General features: G+C 37.6%; 2 protein-coding genes across 2 annotated transcripts in view; one reads left to right on the top strand and one right to left on the bottom strand.

Moving 5' to 3' along the window:
• Nucleotides 1-885: 885 nt before the first annotated feature.
• LOC107271648 lies at nt 886-3,779 on the bottom strand. Its single transcript, XM_025088861.1, has 3 exons — nt 3,658-3,779; nt 3,298-3,492; nt 886-2,594 (listed from the first exon to the last, which is right to left on the bottom strand). The coding sequence occupies exon 3, from the start codon at nt 2,566-2,568 to the stop codon at nt 1,756-1,758; it is 813 nt and encodes a 270-aa protein (XP_024944629.1). The 5' UTR covers nt 2,569-2,594; nt 3,298-3,492; nt 3,658-3,779; the 3' UTR covers nt 886-1,755.
• A 7,086-nt stretch (nt 3,780-10,865) lies between these two features.
• The window catches only part of LOC112494936 (zinc finger protein GIS2-like), a 7,482-nt gene continuing 1,936 nt past the window's right edge, over nt 10,866-16,411 (top strand). Inside the window, exons 1-2 of the mRNA XM_025088859.1 lie at nt 10,866-11,018; nt 11,718-11,920. Of these exons, the coding sequence (XP_024944627.1) occupies nt 10,866-11,018; nt 11,718-11,920 (356 nt within the window). The remainder of the gene's footprint in view (nt 11,019-11,717; nt 11,921-16,411) is intronic.

Raw genomic sequence — 16,411 nt, forward strand, 5'->3', positions numbered from 1 at the left:
GCTGTTTGACGAGGATGGATAATCGAAAAGTCCATCTCATTCCCACTACCGAAATACCCATAGCTCCTTCTCGTTTCTTATCGGGGTAGCAGCTGTTCTCGTCAAAGAGCGTTAGTCTGTGAGAGAGCGAGAGCAAGAACGTGTGTCCGCGGACACGAGCAGTCCTCCATCAAGCTCCCTATTGCGCAGGAGGGGCCTTGGTGGGGTCTCGCTTACACTAGTGCTGTACGACAAGGACGCACCGAGCGACGCTCTGGCGTCTCGCTCGCACCGTAGTGCTTTCTGCGTTGCACGCATAGGCCAAGATATGCGAGCAGGCGCCTCCAAAATCTCCTCTCTTACTTCACCACACTGTGTCCACCGTTGTCACCATTAATGCGGTTGACTGTACGTTGGAAAAAGATACCACTCTATTGTAAAGTTTCAAGCTGCTTGCTGCTCGCTTCTTGTTTCCCGCTGCTTTCGGTCTGAATGAGCCCTTAGGCTGCTTTCCTCCGGCGATGCTAGAGAAGGTGTCGTTCTCTCTACTGGTGGTTTCCTCGGTGTGACGGTGGCTCGGCGTATCCCATGTAATTGATGTATACACAAAAATTAGTCTAACCGCGTTAAGAATAGTAATCGGGACCCTGGAGTTCTTGGCCGGTACAGTCGGATTTTATCTCTCGATGGATGGTACTGCATCCTGTGATCAAAAGCACGCGAGTACCATATCGGGATTTCTGTGGCGTTAAAAATGAACGTCACAGTGCATACATCAATTTTCAGCCATGTTTTACAACACGATTACTTACAAACAGAAATTTTGTTTCATGTTTCTGATATATTAGCTTTAGCAATGTGAAAATTTTCAATGTGTTCCACGTGAAAATCTTGCATGTGTTTATGCGTGTATTTTATTTGTATTTCCATTGAATAAATGGAAATGGAAATAATACCAATAATTTTTAATTAGTGTTCCATATTGGGATTAGATAAGAATTGTTTGTTTACAATTTTTCTCTCCTATGTTCATACATATATTATCGATATATTATAAAAGAAGTAACACTAGAGAGCAGCATTATATGAAAACGCATGGCTATAACCTATGGTAGAATATACATGTTTTCCTTAAGGAGTATGTATTCTTTCTGCAGCTTCACCATATTACAATATGAAAACAATATGTCCGTATCGAAAGTTGTGGAATTGGGTTACTCAGCGTTTTTGAAGCAATAGCTACAAATTTCAACCATTTTAAAATTATTTTTTTGTAAGATTCTATTACAGTTATGATATAACGATAATTTAAAAACTACACAAAATTATACATATAATGTACAGTGCACTATATATCAAAAACTTCATAGTATAAGCCAACATTTCTAAATCAACATTTTTATTTTATTAAAATACTTTATTCCAATCTTCAACTGTTTGAAATTAAATAACGATTTTATTAATTCTTGCATTACTTATGTATTTTTTCGCTATAGTTTTTCTATTCTGGAATGGCATAAGATTACTAATAGGTAAGGTTGCCGTTCTTAACACATTAAAGGCGGGGGATCTTGACGAAAGTATGCTAGGTACTAATACGACTCCCGCATTTAAGCTACACTCGAGATAAATCGTAGTACTACGACTCCCGCCTTTAATGTGTTAATATCGTCTGTCAATTCATAGTGGAACTCTAAAATCCATTACAACAACGACTCCTCTGTATAAACTATTTACTGTTTGATCATGATTAAATGTTTGACTACATCAGAGACGTCAGGTAGCTGTAGTCTGTGGAGCAGGAGGTGGCGTCAGAGATGTCCAGCTTGTTTGATGATCCGGAGAAGTAGGATCCTGCCGACGAAAATGATGCGAATGACCTCGTCGATGATTTATCACCGACTCGGTGAATCTTCTTTCGGCATCACCAGAAACATCAACAGACTCCTCAAGATTATTTTGACTTTGATAAGAGATTTCATGATGTTCCTTAGTAGCCTCCTGATACTCATTTGCCGAGGTATTTGCGGTTTCAGTTTGTGGCGACTGCAGTTGCAGTAATTCTGAATGATGATGATTTGACGTCACCAAAGGTTGACCAGAATTATGATAATCAGAAGCATACTCGTGATGCGGCGTATTTGATCCGTTTGATGCAATTGGTGCTACTGATTCATTTAATGACTGGTACGATGAAATTTGATGATGCAAATGCAGATTGAGGTTCAGATATGGCTGTTGCAACGGCTCTGCTGAATGTAACCAACCGGAAGAGTCGCAATGACCGTGATTCTCATGGTTATTTCCGGAAGGTATCGATGGTACATACAGCGTGCACGGTGACGAGATAGTGTTACTTGCTGTTGTTGTCGTATTATTTGAGCTTAACGACGAATGTGCATATGATGATACAAATCCGGATGCGGGTGATGTTGATGATGCCGATGGCGGCGATGACGGCCATTCCTGATTGAGGCTTGTCAGACTAGTGGCACCACACCCTCCTGTATTTAGTGAAGTCAATGATTCAGGACTACGGGTTGGCCATCCCGTGGCTGCTACGTACGCTGCTGAGTGAAGTAGTGGCATTGGACTATACGGATCCACATGTTGCTCTATTAATTAAAAACATATTCCATTATAAATCACTAAAAATTACATCATTATTTATATAATTAGCATACATCCTTCTCAGGCATTAAATCCGTAAGTTAATACAATTTCAGTCATATAATGAAAAAGACAATTGTACCATTCTGTATTTATAGTCACGTTAATGGTCGACACTTTGAACATCTGATGTAATGTAAGTTTATTTCGCTACCACACTTGAACCTAAATGACATTGATAGTAGCTTGCTGAAATCGCCTCAACACTGCTTATCACATAGCGACGAAGAAAATGTAGCATCCCATTTAAAAAAGTGAAAATGATCTTGAAAACTTCTTTACATCCTTACCCTCGCAAAAAATAATATCACATTTTGTCCCCCTCCATACAGTACAAGTTTTGTATGAAACATTTTTTGAAATTATTACGAATATTATTATTCTCGTTGCCATTGTCGATATGTGTGCTTGGCATGAGACATTATCCAGTATCTTGACACAAAAATCTTAAATTATATTTCTTGTTTAACTACATTTTATAATAAAATATTAAGATTATTATATAAAAATCATTGAAATCTCAGAACTCGTTTACTTCTTTTCGGGTTCTAGATTTATAACATTTTTTACTGTAAAAATAACTGTCACGTATACAGTAGCTCACACATCGTTTTATGCAGTAATAATAATTATAATTTTCTTTTCTACCTTCTTGAATATATTTGTGGCGTAAACTGTAAGGGGCTGTTCTGCACGAATTCTTATGACTCGCAGCAGATACAGTACAGGAATTTGTTAAATTTCCTGTGTTGCTTGTTGCTTGACTTTGAGCCACAGTAATAGCAGAACCTGGATTGTATTCATATGCAATTGGTGGTTGTGGAAGAAACCAAGCACCCGTATCTGAAAAAAAATGTTTAGTGTGCACAAGTTAATTTGATAATATTTGAGGTAGCGGCAAAAATTGAACGTTCTTCACGACACGTCAGGATCTTTAAAATATAAGGATTGACATTCCTAGGTATTTGTCGAGAACTCTCAATTTCCATCATCCCCAAGAAGACCCACCACACAAGAACACCTCGGCAGATGTCGATTATATGCTATGCCTCGTCCTCGAGAATGAACTTGGAATTTTGGCCTCATGCGCCAGATGTCGCCACAGTTTGAAACCAAAGGGAAATATAACAACGCCTTCGTGGTTTCCCTCCCAATGGGCACGAACTACACTCTACATGATGTTTCTTATGGTCGATGTGGTCAAATTATTCAGAGTATTCCAACATAATTATTTCTTTGTTTCTATGAATTAAAAAATAAAAATTTAAAGTGAAGACACGGGGAAGGGAAACAAACCATAATACGAGGACCCGAATAACAGACTATAGCGAAAGTTCAAGGAAATTGAAAAAGAAATTTTTCAGTCACATGACAATTCGAAAAGAAATCCACCGACGAAGAAGGAAATCACACGAGTAGTCCCCCTCCGATTAAGATGAAATATTGCAGGATTGTGGAGTGGGCCAAAATATTCGACACGTATTTTTTTTTGATTTGCGAAATCCCGGTTTTATGAGGTAAGTGCACCTTTGAAAAATACTGATTTTAAAGTTTTTCGACTATTTTGCAAGGTTTAAATTGTAAAATTATTGCATTCATCGCGTACTACAATAATTATTTGTAGGCACATTATTTGTAGACAACGTCGATGGACGGTATACGTCATAGCATATTTAAAGAGGGGTTTCGTTCAATTGGAACGTTACTTTATAGACGCGCAAAGCATAAAAGATTAGCCGATACATGTTTTTTTATTTTTTCAATATCTCGTATTGAAAGGGTGAAAACTATCTTTAACTTCTTAGCTAGTATTGCCTTATAATTGCATAATGCATTTTACGATATCCGGCTACTTTCGTATCTTTTTATATCGTCGAATTACAATTAATCATTTATCCAAAGTAATTCATCCTATCACAGATAGGGCGAAGCACCCTCAAAAAAACATATTTTTCGTTTTTGTACTGTAACTTGCGAAAAGGGCGAGATATAAAATAGGTTCTAATGCCAGAAATATTTTTATCAATTACTAGACATTTGTGGTGAGAATATTTTTTTTAAAAAATAAATAAATTTGTGCAGTATTACTTTAAGAAGTGAAGGTTTAAATTATATTCCACCCATGTTCAAGAATAATTGAAACTTTGCTTAATGATGCACGATGTCACCTCTGAGGGATAAACAAAGTTTTCAAAAATCCCACTATTTTCGTTTTTTAGCTAATACTCGTGTACGGGATATGATAGAAAATAATTCAAGGACCAAAAATGTTTTTTTTTTTTAATCTTCGCGAACATTAACCCTTTGGCCTATAACCACGAGTTTGACTCGTGGTGAAAAATTTGTGCCATAAGCGAAAACCACGAGTCTGACTCGTGGTAAGGAATTGGTACATAAGATGCCGCGTATTATTCGAACAAGCGTTTGGAGTTATTTCACATTCAATACTTTTCCTTTGATTGTAACGTCAGTATTTTGTTTTTTCATTTGTTTTTGGCGGAACTGGATGATCTGTTACTTTAGTTCCCCGTAAAGCTTCGTTAAGTTCACACGTTTCAAATATAGCTGGGTATAAAGAATTTAGAAACTGTTATACCCATCATGCTAAGAAGAAGGAAATCTAATATTGATGGTAGTGGGAAGGAGTGTGGCACTATTGCCGATTGTGATTCGATACATCCTTTTCAATATAATAGTAAAGACAGTGATATTACGTTTCCTGTAAGAAAACGTCCACGAAGATTAATAATTGAAGATGATTCCGATGATGAAGACAGCACATTTGTACACATTTTGCGCCAGTTCAGGTACACGGCTAAACAGTTGAATGGCACGGCGCGCGACCGATTTTCTTGTTTACTATAGCTCGCGCAATTGGCAGATATCGTGTAGGCCAAGCGGTTAATAATATATAAAAGTAGAAAGACAGTAATATAAGTTGTGGAGTTCTGGATAGAAATTCCTGTACCCGACATTTACCGACATTTAAGAGCCTTCGAAGTTTCGCATCCGTGCTAAATTAACGCCGTGAATCCCCCTGATTTCGAGAAGTGATGTCACGGGTATCGCCGATTCCAGAAATATCGGGTAGGTTCTAGGAATTTTGCTTTGAATTCTAGGAATGTTGCCGCCGAGGAACTGCGAACGATTGAGAAGCTTCTAAAATCTTCTAAAAGCTTCGATAGTTCGCCTCCGTGCTACATCGCGGAGGATCGCTCCTAGAGCCTACGGCCCTTTTGCACGACGTTGTGAGACAGCCCCTTGCCCCTCATCTACACTCTCTCTTCCTCACCGACTTCGTACATGTTTCGGACGGCAACCTTCGACCGGAAACCGATTCGAACTCGAACGTTATCTCGCAGAATTACCCATCGAGGATGCAGTCCTCCGAAATGGAGGCGCGATTCCAAAAAATTTGACGGTATTTCGTCAGCTAGTCGATTTCAGAAAATTTACGAGCCTCCCAAGTAGGTTCGTGCGTGTTCCGATAACTCCCTCCCACCCCGGGTCCCCATACTAACTCCAGACGGCAGCCCTAAACTAGACATTGTTTTCACCTTGAGGATGATTTACGACATCCTTGTTATTCCGGGTATCAAATTACTCGCAGAGGATAACTGACCCCTTTGTGCATTTCTGAAAGCGCGTCGGCAAATTTTGGATGTAGAATTACTCTCGCACATCGGAAGCATCGGATTAGTCAAAGGAAATAAGTGTACAATCCTTGTAGGTTTTATTGCTCGAACCGATGCAAAACAATTCCAGAACTTCCCTCCTAACTCTCATGCAGATTTCATGCAGTTGAAAGACATACAAAAATTTGAAAAACTCATAATTTATTTATGATAGTATATTGTAACAAATACATCGAGCCATATTCAGATTGACATGATAAGATCTCGCGAACCCGAATAACTTTCCATACTAACTAATAATAATATTTCGGCATCGCATCTTATAACTCCTTCACATCTCTCAATTTAACTAGCCTATCATATGGGGGTATGTAAACGGCGACAAATCATAGCTAGAGTATTCTGCCACTTGCGTTAGCTAGGATATTTTCTAATAAGAAACGAGCAAACCGTCTTGGGCAAGCCGGCAAACTGACCTGCTTGACTACAATTGTAAATATATTTCTGACTATCGTAAAAACCAGCAAATCGTCTTAGGCTAGGAGTAAACCGCCTCCTTCGCCAGGTAGAAACACTTTCCGGATTTACACGGGACGTCACTTTGACTATTTGAATCATACAATGCCGCTCACGTAATACATGCCAACATAGTTTTATTCGAACGCTATATATGTATACACAACCAACTACTTTGGAAAGAAAGCCTTTCTTACATCTCCGTGATAATGCGTTGTTTGTGATACGGTCAAGTCAACCTGTGATCACGAGTTCCCTTGTGGAAGATTGCATATCAGCACGACGTTTTTCATCTAATGAGTCAACTCTTCCCGACTAGAAATTCCGTTCGGAGGGACATCAGGCCCGGACGTAACAGCCGGATTCTTAATTTAAAGCCCCGTTCAGGCTACCTTATATGGTCCTGATTAGTGATGTAACGCGTTGGTACATCAGGGCCAGATAAGATTTGCCAGGTAAGGACCTGACAAGGGTTGCCATTTCAGGGCCTGACATATTTTGCTATTCCAATTCGGGATCTGAATAAGAGACATCTTATCAGATGTACTTTACTTGTGCCTGATGTGGACACCTAAATGCAGTAATACCTTGTAACCCATGTAGGAAAGTACAGCAGGCCCTAATATTGGGCCAGCATCGGTGACTATTTTCGTAGTAATAGCTAGATTGGTTACTGTTAGGGATGTTCGATTCCGATTCCGTTCTTTAAAAGATCGATTATTTTGGTCAAAAAATCGATTTTTTAAATCGATTCATTGCTATTTTTGAAAGTGGCGCCCCCAAATATACATCTCGCTGTTCGAATGCGAATATATATCTCTCTCCTAACCGCTACGCGAGCCACGAGAAGGAGAGCTCGCTACCGCTCACTCATTTGTTACTCGTCTGAAACGACAGACCTTTATAGAAAGTGCCATTATTAAAACCGAAAACTAATTGTTTCTTTAAACTATTTAATAACATAAATCCTATACAAAAGAAAGTGAAGTGTCCTGTGTCTTGATTCGGCTCTACCTCCGCACTATTAAACGAAGGAAGTTTAATAGGTTATGGGCCCAGCACGCTTCCACTGCGCAAGACGTGGTTGCAGGAGGTGAAGCTATGGAGGCATCGAAAGTCGCCGAGAAAGCAAGTAAGAGAAAAATCGTCATAAAAACGAATTACACGCGAGTGAACGTTTGAAAGAATTGCGTTAATTCGGAAGTGCGTGTTTAACAATTTTTCGAAAGAAAAACGAACGAAAGATATCAGATACGAAAGTTTCTTGTGTACACACGAAGATTTTTCCGAGACACAACATGGATAGCTTGTCGAAAGTGTTAAATAAATATAATAGGAAAGACGAAAATCGACGGTTGAACGTATTTAATAATGTTGCAACTGTTACGTAGGCCGTAGTGGCTAGCGAGGCCTTTAAATTTGATAACAAAAATTTAGAAGTAACCAAAAAAAAAAAGAAACGACCGGAGGTAACGTGAATAATGTTTGAGTGAATTCCGAGCGGTAAGAATGCACTCAATGGTGGGTTCGCTGCTCGTTTAAGGTGTTGAAACACGCCTTGCTATTCCAACGTGGGCAGATATTCTCTGAAATGTTGAGGATGGGTAAGAGATATTTAAAAACGCGAGTAAAATGTGAGCTTACCATATATTGTTACAACCAATTTAAAAGTTTTCTATTAATTGTCGTGTACAGTGTTTCTATTATGAGAAATATCGGATAACAAAACCTAACTGTGTGTGAGGTTAAGGCAAGATGAAATTTGGTGGAACAGAAATCTATCAAAACTATGCGATATTCGGAAAGAGTAGTCTATGCAGCTCTATTTTGCCCGGTAACCGATCCAGCTTGTTCCCTAGGGTATGTAATAACGAATCCGTACCTAGGCCAGATTGCGAATACTACACTGAATCTAATACTCTAACGGTTAGAGCCACGAGTGACAACGTGCAGTCCGATCTTTTACGCGTGAAATTGAATGATTTTCTGAGCGTCTGTGCCATGATTTTGGCTGCTTATATAGTCGATTTTTGCTGATGCTCTAGGTACGGTTAGGACGTTAGGAATGCACTCGGCTAACCAGCTGGGTAGGTGGCACGGGCAATGCACTGGGTAACGTGCTGAGTCTGCAATTATGCTTCTCGTCGGCTACGTTATTCTTCTGTTTAGGAATGAAGGTCGATATACGTAACACAACATAAATTTTAAAATAACGTCAAAATTAATCGAACGAAATCTTACGAAAGAATAAAATCACGTGAAAATAAAATCATCGAAAGACATAATAAAGTCGTACAAACGATGCTCTCTTCTCAGAAAATCAAACGCCGGCCGGGACAGCTCTGAGCGAGCGCGTGCTCGAGTTAAGCCGTGCACATGTAGAGAGAGGAGAGAGAGAGACAGAACGAAAACACGCCCGGGCCGAATGAAAGCCTACGGAAGAAACAAGCGCGCTGAACGCATGTGTGTACTTATATATACACAAAATACACGAACGAAAGAAAGCAGAGTATATCTACTGTTACCGCGTATATCTATGGTGCTAATAGCTGTGCGTGTACACCTGGAAAGCTTGATACGTATATGGACGCATATACTATACGTATATGGACGCATATACTATACGTATATGCTTATGTGTGTGTGCATGCGTGTACAGATACACATGTGCATATATGCATGTTTATTTGAATTCAAACAAATGAAATTGTTTAAACATAATAAAATGAAATTTAGCTTTGAATAGAAAGTAAAATTGGAAGTTTAGTTTCGAAAAGAAAGTAAAATTGGAAGTTTAATTTCGAAAGGAAAGTAAAATTGAAAGTTCAAGTTAGAATGGAAAGAAAAATTGGAAGTTTATGTTTGAACGGAAAGTAAAAATTGAAAGCTTATTTTTGAAAGAGAAGAAAAATTGAAAGTTTATGTTTGAAAGGGAAGAAAAATTGGAAGTTTAAATTTGAACGGAAAGTAAAATCGGAAGTTTAATTTCGAACGAAAAATAAAAACGAAAGCTAAATTTCAGAAAAGAGATTTTCATTAAAAACAGATAAACTGATTTACACCTTACTCATTATAGATCGATCTACTCTGATCCTCTTCCTAAAAACTCAAGAGGAAATCTTGGGATTCAGAGAGTATTTTCCCAATGAGAAGGTGAAGGTGCACCTGGACAATACAAATATCTGTTTCACCACTGACTGAGAGTGGATTCAAAAAGGAAATCGGTATTTATCATTTTAAAAATAATAGCATGTACTCGCTGTTGCCTGATTAACTTGTGTTCAGTTGAGAGGGTAACTAGCGATATAAGTGTGAGTAAGTATTGTGGTTAATCTTGTGTTGGGATGCCATAGTACTGGCTCGTTTTTGTTTGATTGACTTGTGTTCGGTCAAAAGAATAAAAACATTAGCTGCTGCAGAAAGATTTCAATAATCTATTTTAAATATAAACATGTTTATTTTGGATATATCCGATATTTTTCCGATTTTAAATTCTTTAAAAATACACAATAAATTGCAGATAACTCCATGGCTACAGAAAAGGAGTTACAGCTGCTCGAAACGGAAGTGACTGAAAGACAAGCTGCAGGAGAAGAACTACTTCTTCCGTATTGTACTTCGGAAGAATATCAAGAAAAAGATCAATTCGAAAGTGAAGAAGTTGACAATCTGGGAAACGGAAAAATGCTTGAGACAAGTCCGGATGAAATTCAAATAAGACCGAAAGAAAATGTGTTCTCAAAGTACGTTATGAATTCGAACGAGATGAAAGGCTTAATGAAAGGTACCCCAAAAATCATAAATATCACAACAATAAGATCCTCGAAATATTTCCTCAACAGAGAAATTCTTAATAACACTCTGGATGAAAGTACGTCTGATTTACAAAATCAAAATAACGATACATTAAATTCCACAGAATTTGAGGACAAAGTTAAGGTTATGACCAAAAGTTTAGAAGTAAAATTAAAGAAGACCGAAAGAAAAGCAAATGAAGAGATCAAAAGAAAAATAAAAGAGACCGAAAGAAAGGCGAACGAAAATTTCGAAAGAAAATTGGCCGAGATGAATGGTATACTTGAAAGGACTCGAGAAGAGTTTGACAGTCTTGTGAAATATGGTAATGAAACCAGAAACTATGTAAAGGGAGAAACGTATAAGGTAGAAGCACTGGCATCAAAATGTCCACCACTGAAATCGTCCGGAAGTTCCAAAACCGTAAGTGATTCAAATAAAGAAGTCCCAAACCCACCGGTTAATATCGACGTTGCTAATGTAAATTCAGTAATAGTGAATGAAATAGAAAAACAATTTAAAGAGCGTGATAGGATTGCTAGAGACTCATTAGAATATAGAAATACTAAATTACATAGAGACTACAAACTAAATTCTCAAACAAAATTTGAATATTTCTTGGACTTCTTTAAATCTGAATTACGCTCTTTGAATTTGTTAGATATAATTGACGAAAGTGAAAACTCGGGTTCGAACGTTAATGAGAGTATTCTAAGACAACAAAAATACGATGTTCGCGAAAGATTGATCGGACGTTTAGAAATGAATTATTATTCAAAAGTTTGTGATATTGAGGAACCGAAAGAAATATTAGAAAAGCTCAAAATATTGAAATTAAGCGAAGCTAATTTAACTACTATGAACCTGCGGGAACAACTTTATAGTATTAAATATAATCCGGGTAAAGAAAGAGCTTCTGCCTTCTGGAATCGGTTCGAAGATATAGTTAGAACGTATAATTGTTTACCGGAAGTAAAATCCTTTACCGATGACGAAGTGAGAGATTTGTTTTTCAATGCAATTTCGAAAGCTTTACCGGATATTAAACACCTTAATTTTCTAAACATGCATCAACAAAACAAACCTCTGTCTTACGAAAGTCTCAAAAATTTTATAATACAGAACGAAAGCGAGACCGGAAGAACGCAAGCGTCCAGAAGTGCAATGATGGCAAACAAGTGTTATAATTGCAATGAGTTTGGACATTTAGGACGTGACTGTCCAAGGCAAGGAACGAACGTGAAGATGTGCTACGAATGCAGAGAATTCGTCACTCATCGAGCCGCCCAATGTCCACAACGGCTGGCAAATTCGAAAGACAGAAGGTATGAAAATAAAAATTATAATAATCGAGGTAGTCGTGGTAATAAAAGGGGTAGAGGCGGTAACAATTATCGCGGTGGTATAAAACGTTCGAACGAAAGCCAGAACTATTCGAATGCAAAAAGAAGCCGATTCAATAATAAAAGAGGAAGAGGTAATCAAAATAGCAATAATCGTGGTGGAAAACAGCAGAATCACAATAACAAAGAAGACAAATATCAACAACAAGATGAAAGTGTCATGAACGTTAATGGTGAGTACTTTGACACAATTACAAATAATGAGATCAAATCTGCCCTTAATGTCGAAAGAACGAACGTTGCTTACGAGAAAGGAAAATTATTGGTAAAATTCCTAGCTGACTTCGGTGCGACCGAACACCTTACAAACTCGCGCATTATTTTTAAAACATTTAACGAAAGAATCGATGAAATTAAATGCGCAAACAATTCGAAAGAAAGGATATTAAAAACGGAGGGAGTCGGTGATATTGTATGTAAAACGAAAGACAACAAATTGTTTAACTTAGAAAATGTTATATGGGCTGAAAACTTGTCCGAAAATTTGATCTCTTTACGAAAGTTTGTTGATCAAGGTCTAAGTGTTTATTTAGACAACGAGCGTATTGATATCTATGATCCAGAATCGAACGAATCGTTGCTGACTGGGATGTACGAAAGACCATTTTGGATTATAGAGATAGAAACCAACAACTCGAATGATTCTAATCACAAATTTGATAATGCCAGAGCATATGTAGTTACGCGAAGCATGGCAAAAAGAAAGGGAACTAACACAGAAATTGAAAGCACAAATGATGAAACGAAAGACATAATTGAAAGAGAAAAAGAGCCTGTAAACGAAAAAGAAAAAGAATTCGAAAGAGAAAATGAAAACGAGAACATAAATTTAAATATGGAAAATTGCTCGGTTTTTGATGTCACTGTAAGAGATAGAAATATAGTACCAGTTGATCAAGCCAAAATTGAAGAAGATCCAAGCTATAGCATAGAGTTCGAAAGTGCCAGGAAGCAAATTGTCAACAAGGCTATGCTATGGCATGTACGAATGGGCCATGCGTCATTTTAATACTTAAAGAAACTGCAAAATAAATATCCTGAAATTAAAGATTTGAAAGAATGTAAATTCAACGAAAGTATTAAAAAGTGTGAGGTCTGTTTAATATCAAAATTAAATAGACTGCCCTTTCGAACGACACGTACGAGAGCAGAAAGACCTTTACAAATAATACATTCGGACGTAATGGGAAAGATAAATCCATCTTCTCATCCTAAAGGATATAAATACATATCAGTATTCATTGACGACTATTCGAGACTCGCTATGGCCTATGCCATGAAAGCGAAAGATGAAACAGGTCATTGTTTCGAATCATTTGTAAAGAGTGCTCGAAACCTCTTGGGAAACGACGCAAAGGTGTGTTACCTAAGAACGGATCAAGGCACTGAGTATACCGGAGGTTATATGGTTGAAGTTCTCAAGAAATTGGGAGCCAAACACCAGCTAGCATGTCCGGATACTCCACAACATAACGGTACGTCCGAAAGGTTTAATCAAACTGTGCAGCGTAAAATTCGAGCGCTGATGTATGACTCAAAACTACCTGAAAATATGTGGGATTTAGCCTTGAGTGCAGCAGTCTATGCCTATAATCGCACACCACATGTATCGAAAGAAATGGTTTACCAATTAGAAAAATTTAATCCAAAAATCAAAATAGACTTGACACAAATCAAGCGATTTGGATGTCTGGCGTAATGAAAGTACAACGAAAGATTGGTCCGAAATTTAGATGTATTGGCTTTAGAACAATTTTGGTAGGCTACAAAGACATTGGTTATTTATTGATGAAACCTGAAGATGCAAAGTTATACGAAAGCCGAGACGTTAGATTCAACGAAAGATTTGTATTTGGAGACAAGTATAAGAAAGATGAAATAAATAACAGGGCCAATGTCGATGTAGAAATAAATCCAAGTAATTGGTTCACAAAATTTGAAAGTGATTCGAAAGAAGATAAATCGAACGAAATCTGTAACACAGAAACGGAGGGAGTTGGAAAACGAAAGCTAGGACGACCAAGAAAGAAGATTGCCCGAAAGGATCTGTCTTTGGCAGATGAACAAATTCAAGCCTTGATTGCTAACATGAATGGTGATCCAGCATCCTATGCTGATGCCATGTCATCGAGAGACAAAAACAAGTGGACTGAGGCAATAAATGAGGAATTGAACTCGATGTATAAAAATAATATTTGGAGTCTGGTGGACAGATCAGTAGCGAAAGATAAAGGCCGAAAGCCAAACATTATCGATTCACGATGGGTACTGAAAAGAAAGATCGAAAGTAACAATCAAATAAGATTCAAAGCTCGGCTCGTGATTAGAGGATTTAAAGATAAAAACATTTATGATTTACAAGAAACATATGCTCCTGTATCACGATTACCTCTAATCCGAGCAGTGCTTGGAATCATCAATAAATATAATCCCCCAAAAAACACTTACGTGTAAAAAACTATGCCAAGTAGAGGATTGCTGTGAATTCCTCTAATAAAAAGTATTGATATCAGATTATGGAGGCCAAGTACATAAGTCTCTACATGTTTGCCTATTATATGATCTAGCACTGGCCCATCATTTTAATTGTATTTTCAAAATTTCTTATAACATTTTCACTACTCTTTTACATTACTACTGCTTCCCGTAGTTGATTATGATTTAATGATCATTTAATAATTAATAAAACTGTAGATAATTCCTTATCGAGTACTACTTGGCGGGTCCGTGCCAGGCATTCCAAAGTACTTACTTTGAACGTACTAATAGTATCCTAAAACTATATGTTTGTTATTAAGCTCTTACCATGATTTTTTTTACGAGTTATTGTTAATAAGCTCTATATAGAAAGTTGACATTGGTTTTGAATTTAATGACTGGCATAATGAGCGCAAATCTATATCATGAAATGCACGGACCCGCCAAGTAGTACTCGATAAGGAATTATCTACAGTTTTATTAATTATTAAATGATCATTAAATCATAATCAACTACGGGAAGCAGTAGTAATGTAAAAGAGTAGTGAAAATGTTATAAGAAATTTTGAAAATACAATTAAAATGATGGGCCAGTGCTAGATCATATAATAGGCAAACATGTAGAGACTTATGTACTTGGCCTCCATAATCTGATATCAATACTTTTTATTAGAGGAATTCACAGCAATCCTCTACTTGGCATATCATGGTAAGAGCTTAATAACAAACATATAGTTTTAGGATACTATTAGTACGTTCAAAGTAAGTACTTTGGAATGCCTGGCACGGACCCGCCAAGTAGTACTCGATAAGGAATTATCTACAGTTTTATTAATTATTAAATGATCATTAAATCATAATCAACTACGGGAAGCAGTAGTAATGTAAAAGAGTAGTGAAAATGTTATAAGAAATTTTGAAAATACAATTAAAATGATGGGCCAGTGCTAAATCATATAATAGGCAAACATGTAGTGACTTATGTACTTGGCCTCCATAATCTGATATCAATACTTTTTATTAGAGGAATTCACAGCAATCCTCTACTTGGCATAGTTTTTTACACGTAAGTGTTTTTTGGGGGATTATATTTATTGATGATTCCAAGCACTGCTCGGATTAGAGGTAATCGTGATACAGGAGCATATGTTTAAGCACTGATATCTATATATTCATAGATATAAAATGTAAATGCATTATGATGTCGCTAATCAGAAAAATATATTGCGTCGTCGAAAATGTTTAATGGCATATAAATATAATTTGTAAGTCCCTTTTTTTTAGAAATGCATAAAGATATATACAAATTCTTAAAGAAAATGTAATCTTCAGTGCATATAAGCGTCGTTAATGGTGCACAGCTTGTTGAAGCTGAGTAGTAAACGTAAGAGAGGAAAGTGTGCTGGATTATTTACGTACCTCAGGCCGTGCGAACAACAGAGAGGATACTATTGTTTGAGCGAAGCGCCAAAGCGTCGCTCGTTGCACACTTTTCTGGACACTCTAGACTTCTACGTCCGACACTTAGGTACAAGAAACTACAGAGCGCAACCCTTGGACACCCTGGACTTCCACATCTAACACCTAGATACAAGAAACTACGGAGCGGAACACCTGGACACCCTGAACTTCCACGTCTGACACATAGATGCAGGAAACTACGGAGCGGATCACCTGGACACCCTGGACTTCCACATCCGACACTTGGACACATAAAACTGCGGAGAGGAATACCTGGACACCCTGGACTTTTACATGCGACACCTAGATACAGGAAACTACGGAGCGGAACACCTGGAAACCCTGGAATGTTGTGTATTAGTAAATTACTAACACCATACAGAGTACAAATAGGTAAAGAAGGTAAAGCAGTCAGCGCCATCTGTCGTGTAAAAAATGCGATGGACGTGCGAAGACGACGACGACGACGACGAC

The sequence above is a fragment of the Cephus cinctus genome, unplaced genomic scaffold, assembly GCF_000341935.2.
Source record: "Cephus cinctus unplaced genomic scaffold, Ccin1 Ccin1_scaffold1012, whole genome shotgun sequence".
In the NCBI taxonomy this organism is placed as follows: domain Eukaryota; kingdom Metazoa; phylum Arthropoda; class Insecta; order Hymenoptera; family Cephidae; genus Cephus; species Cephus cinctus.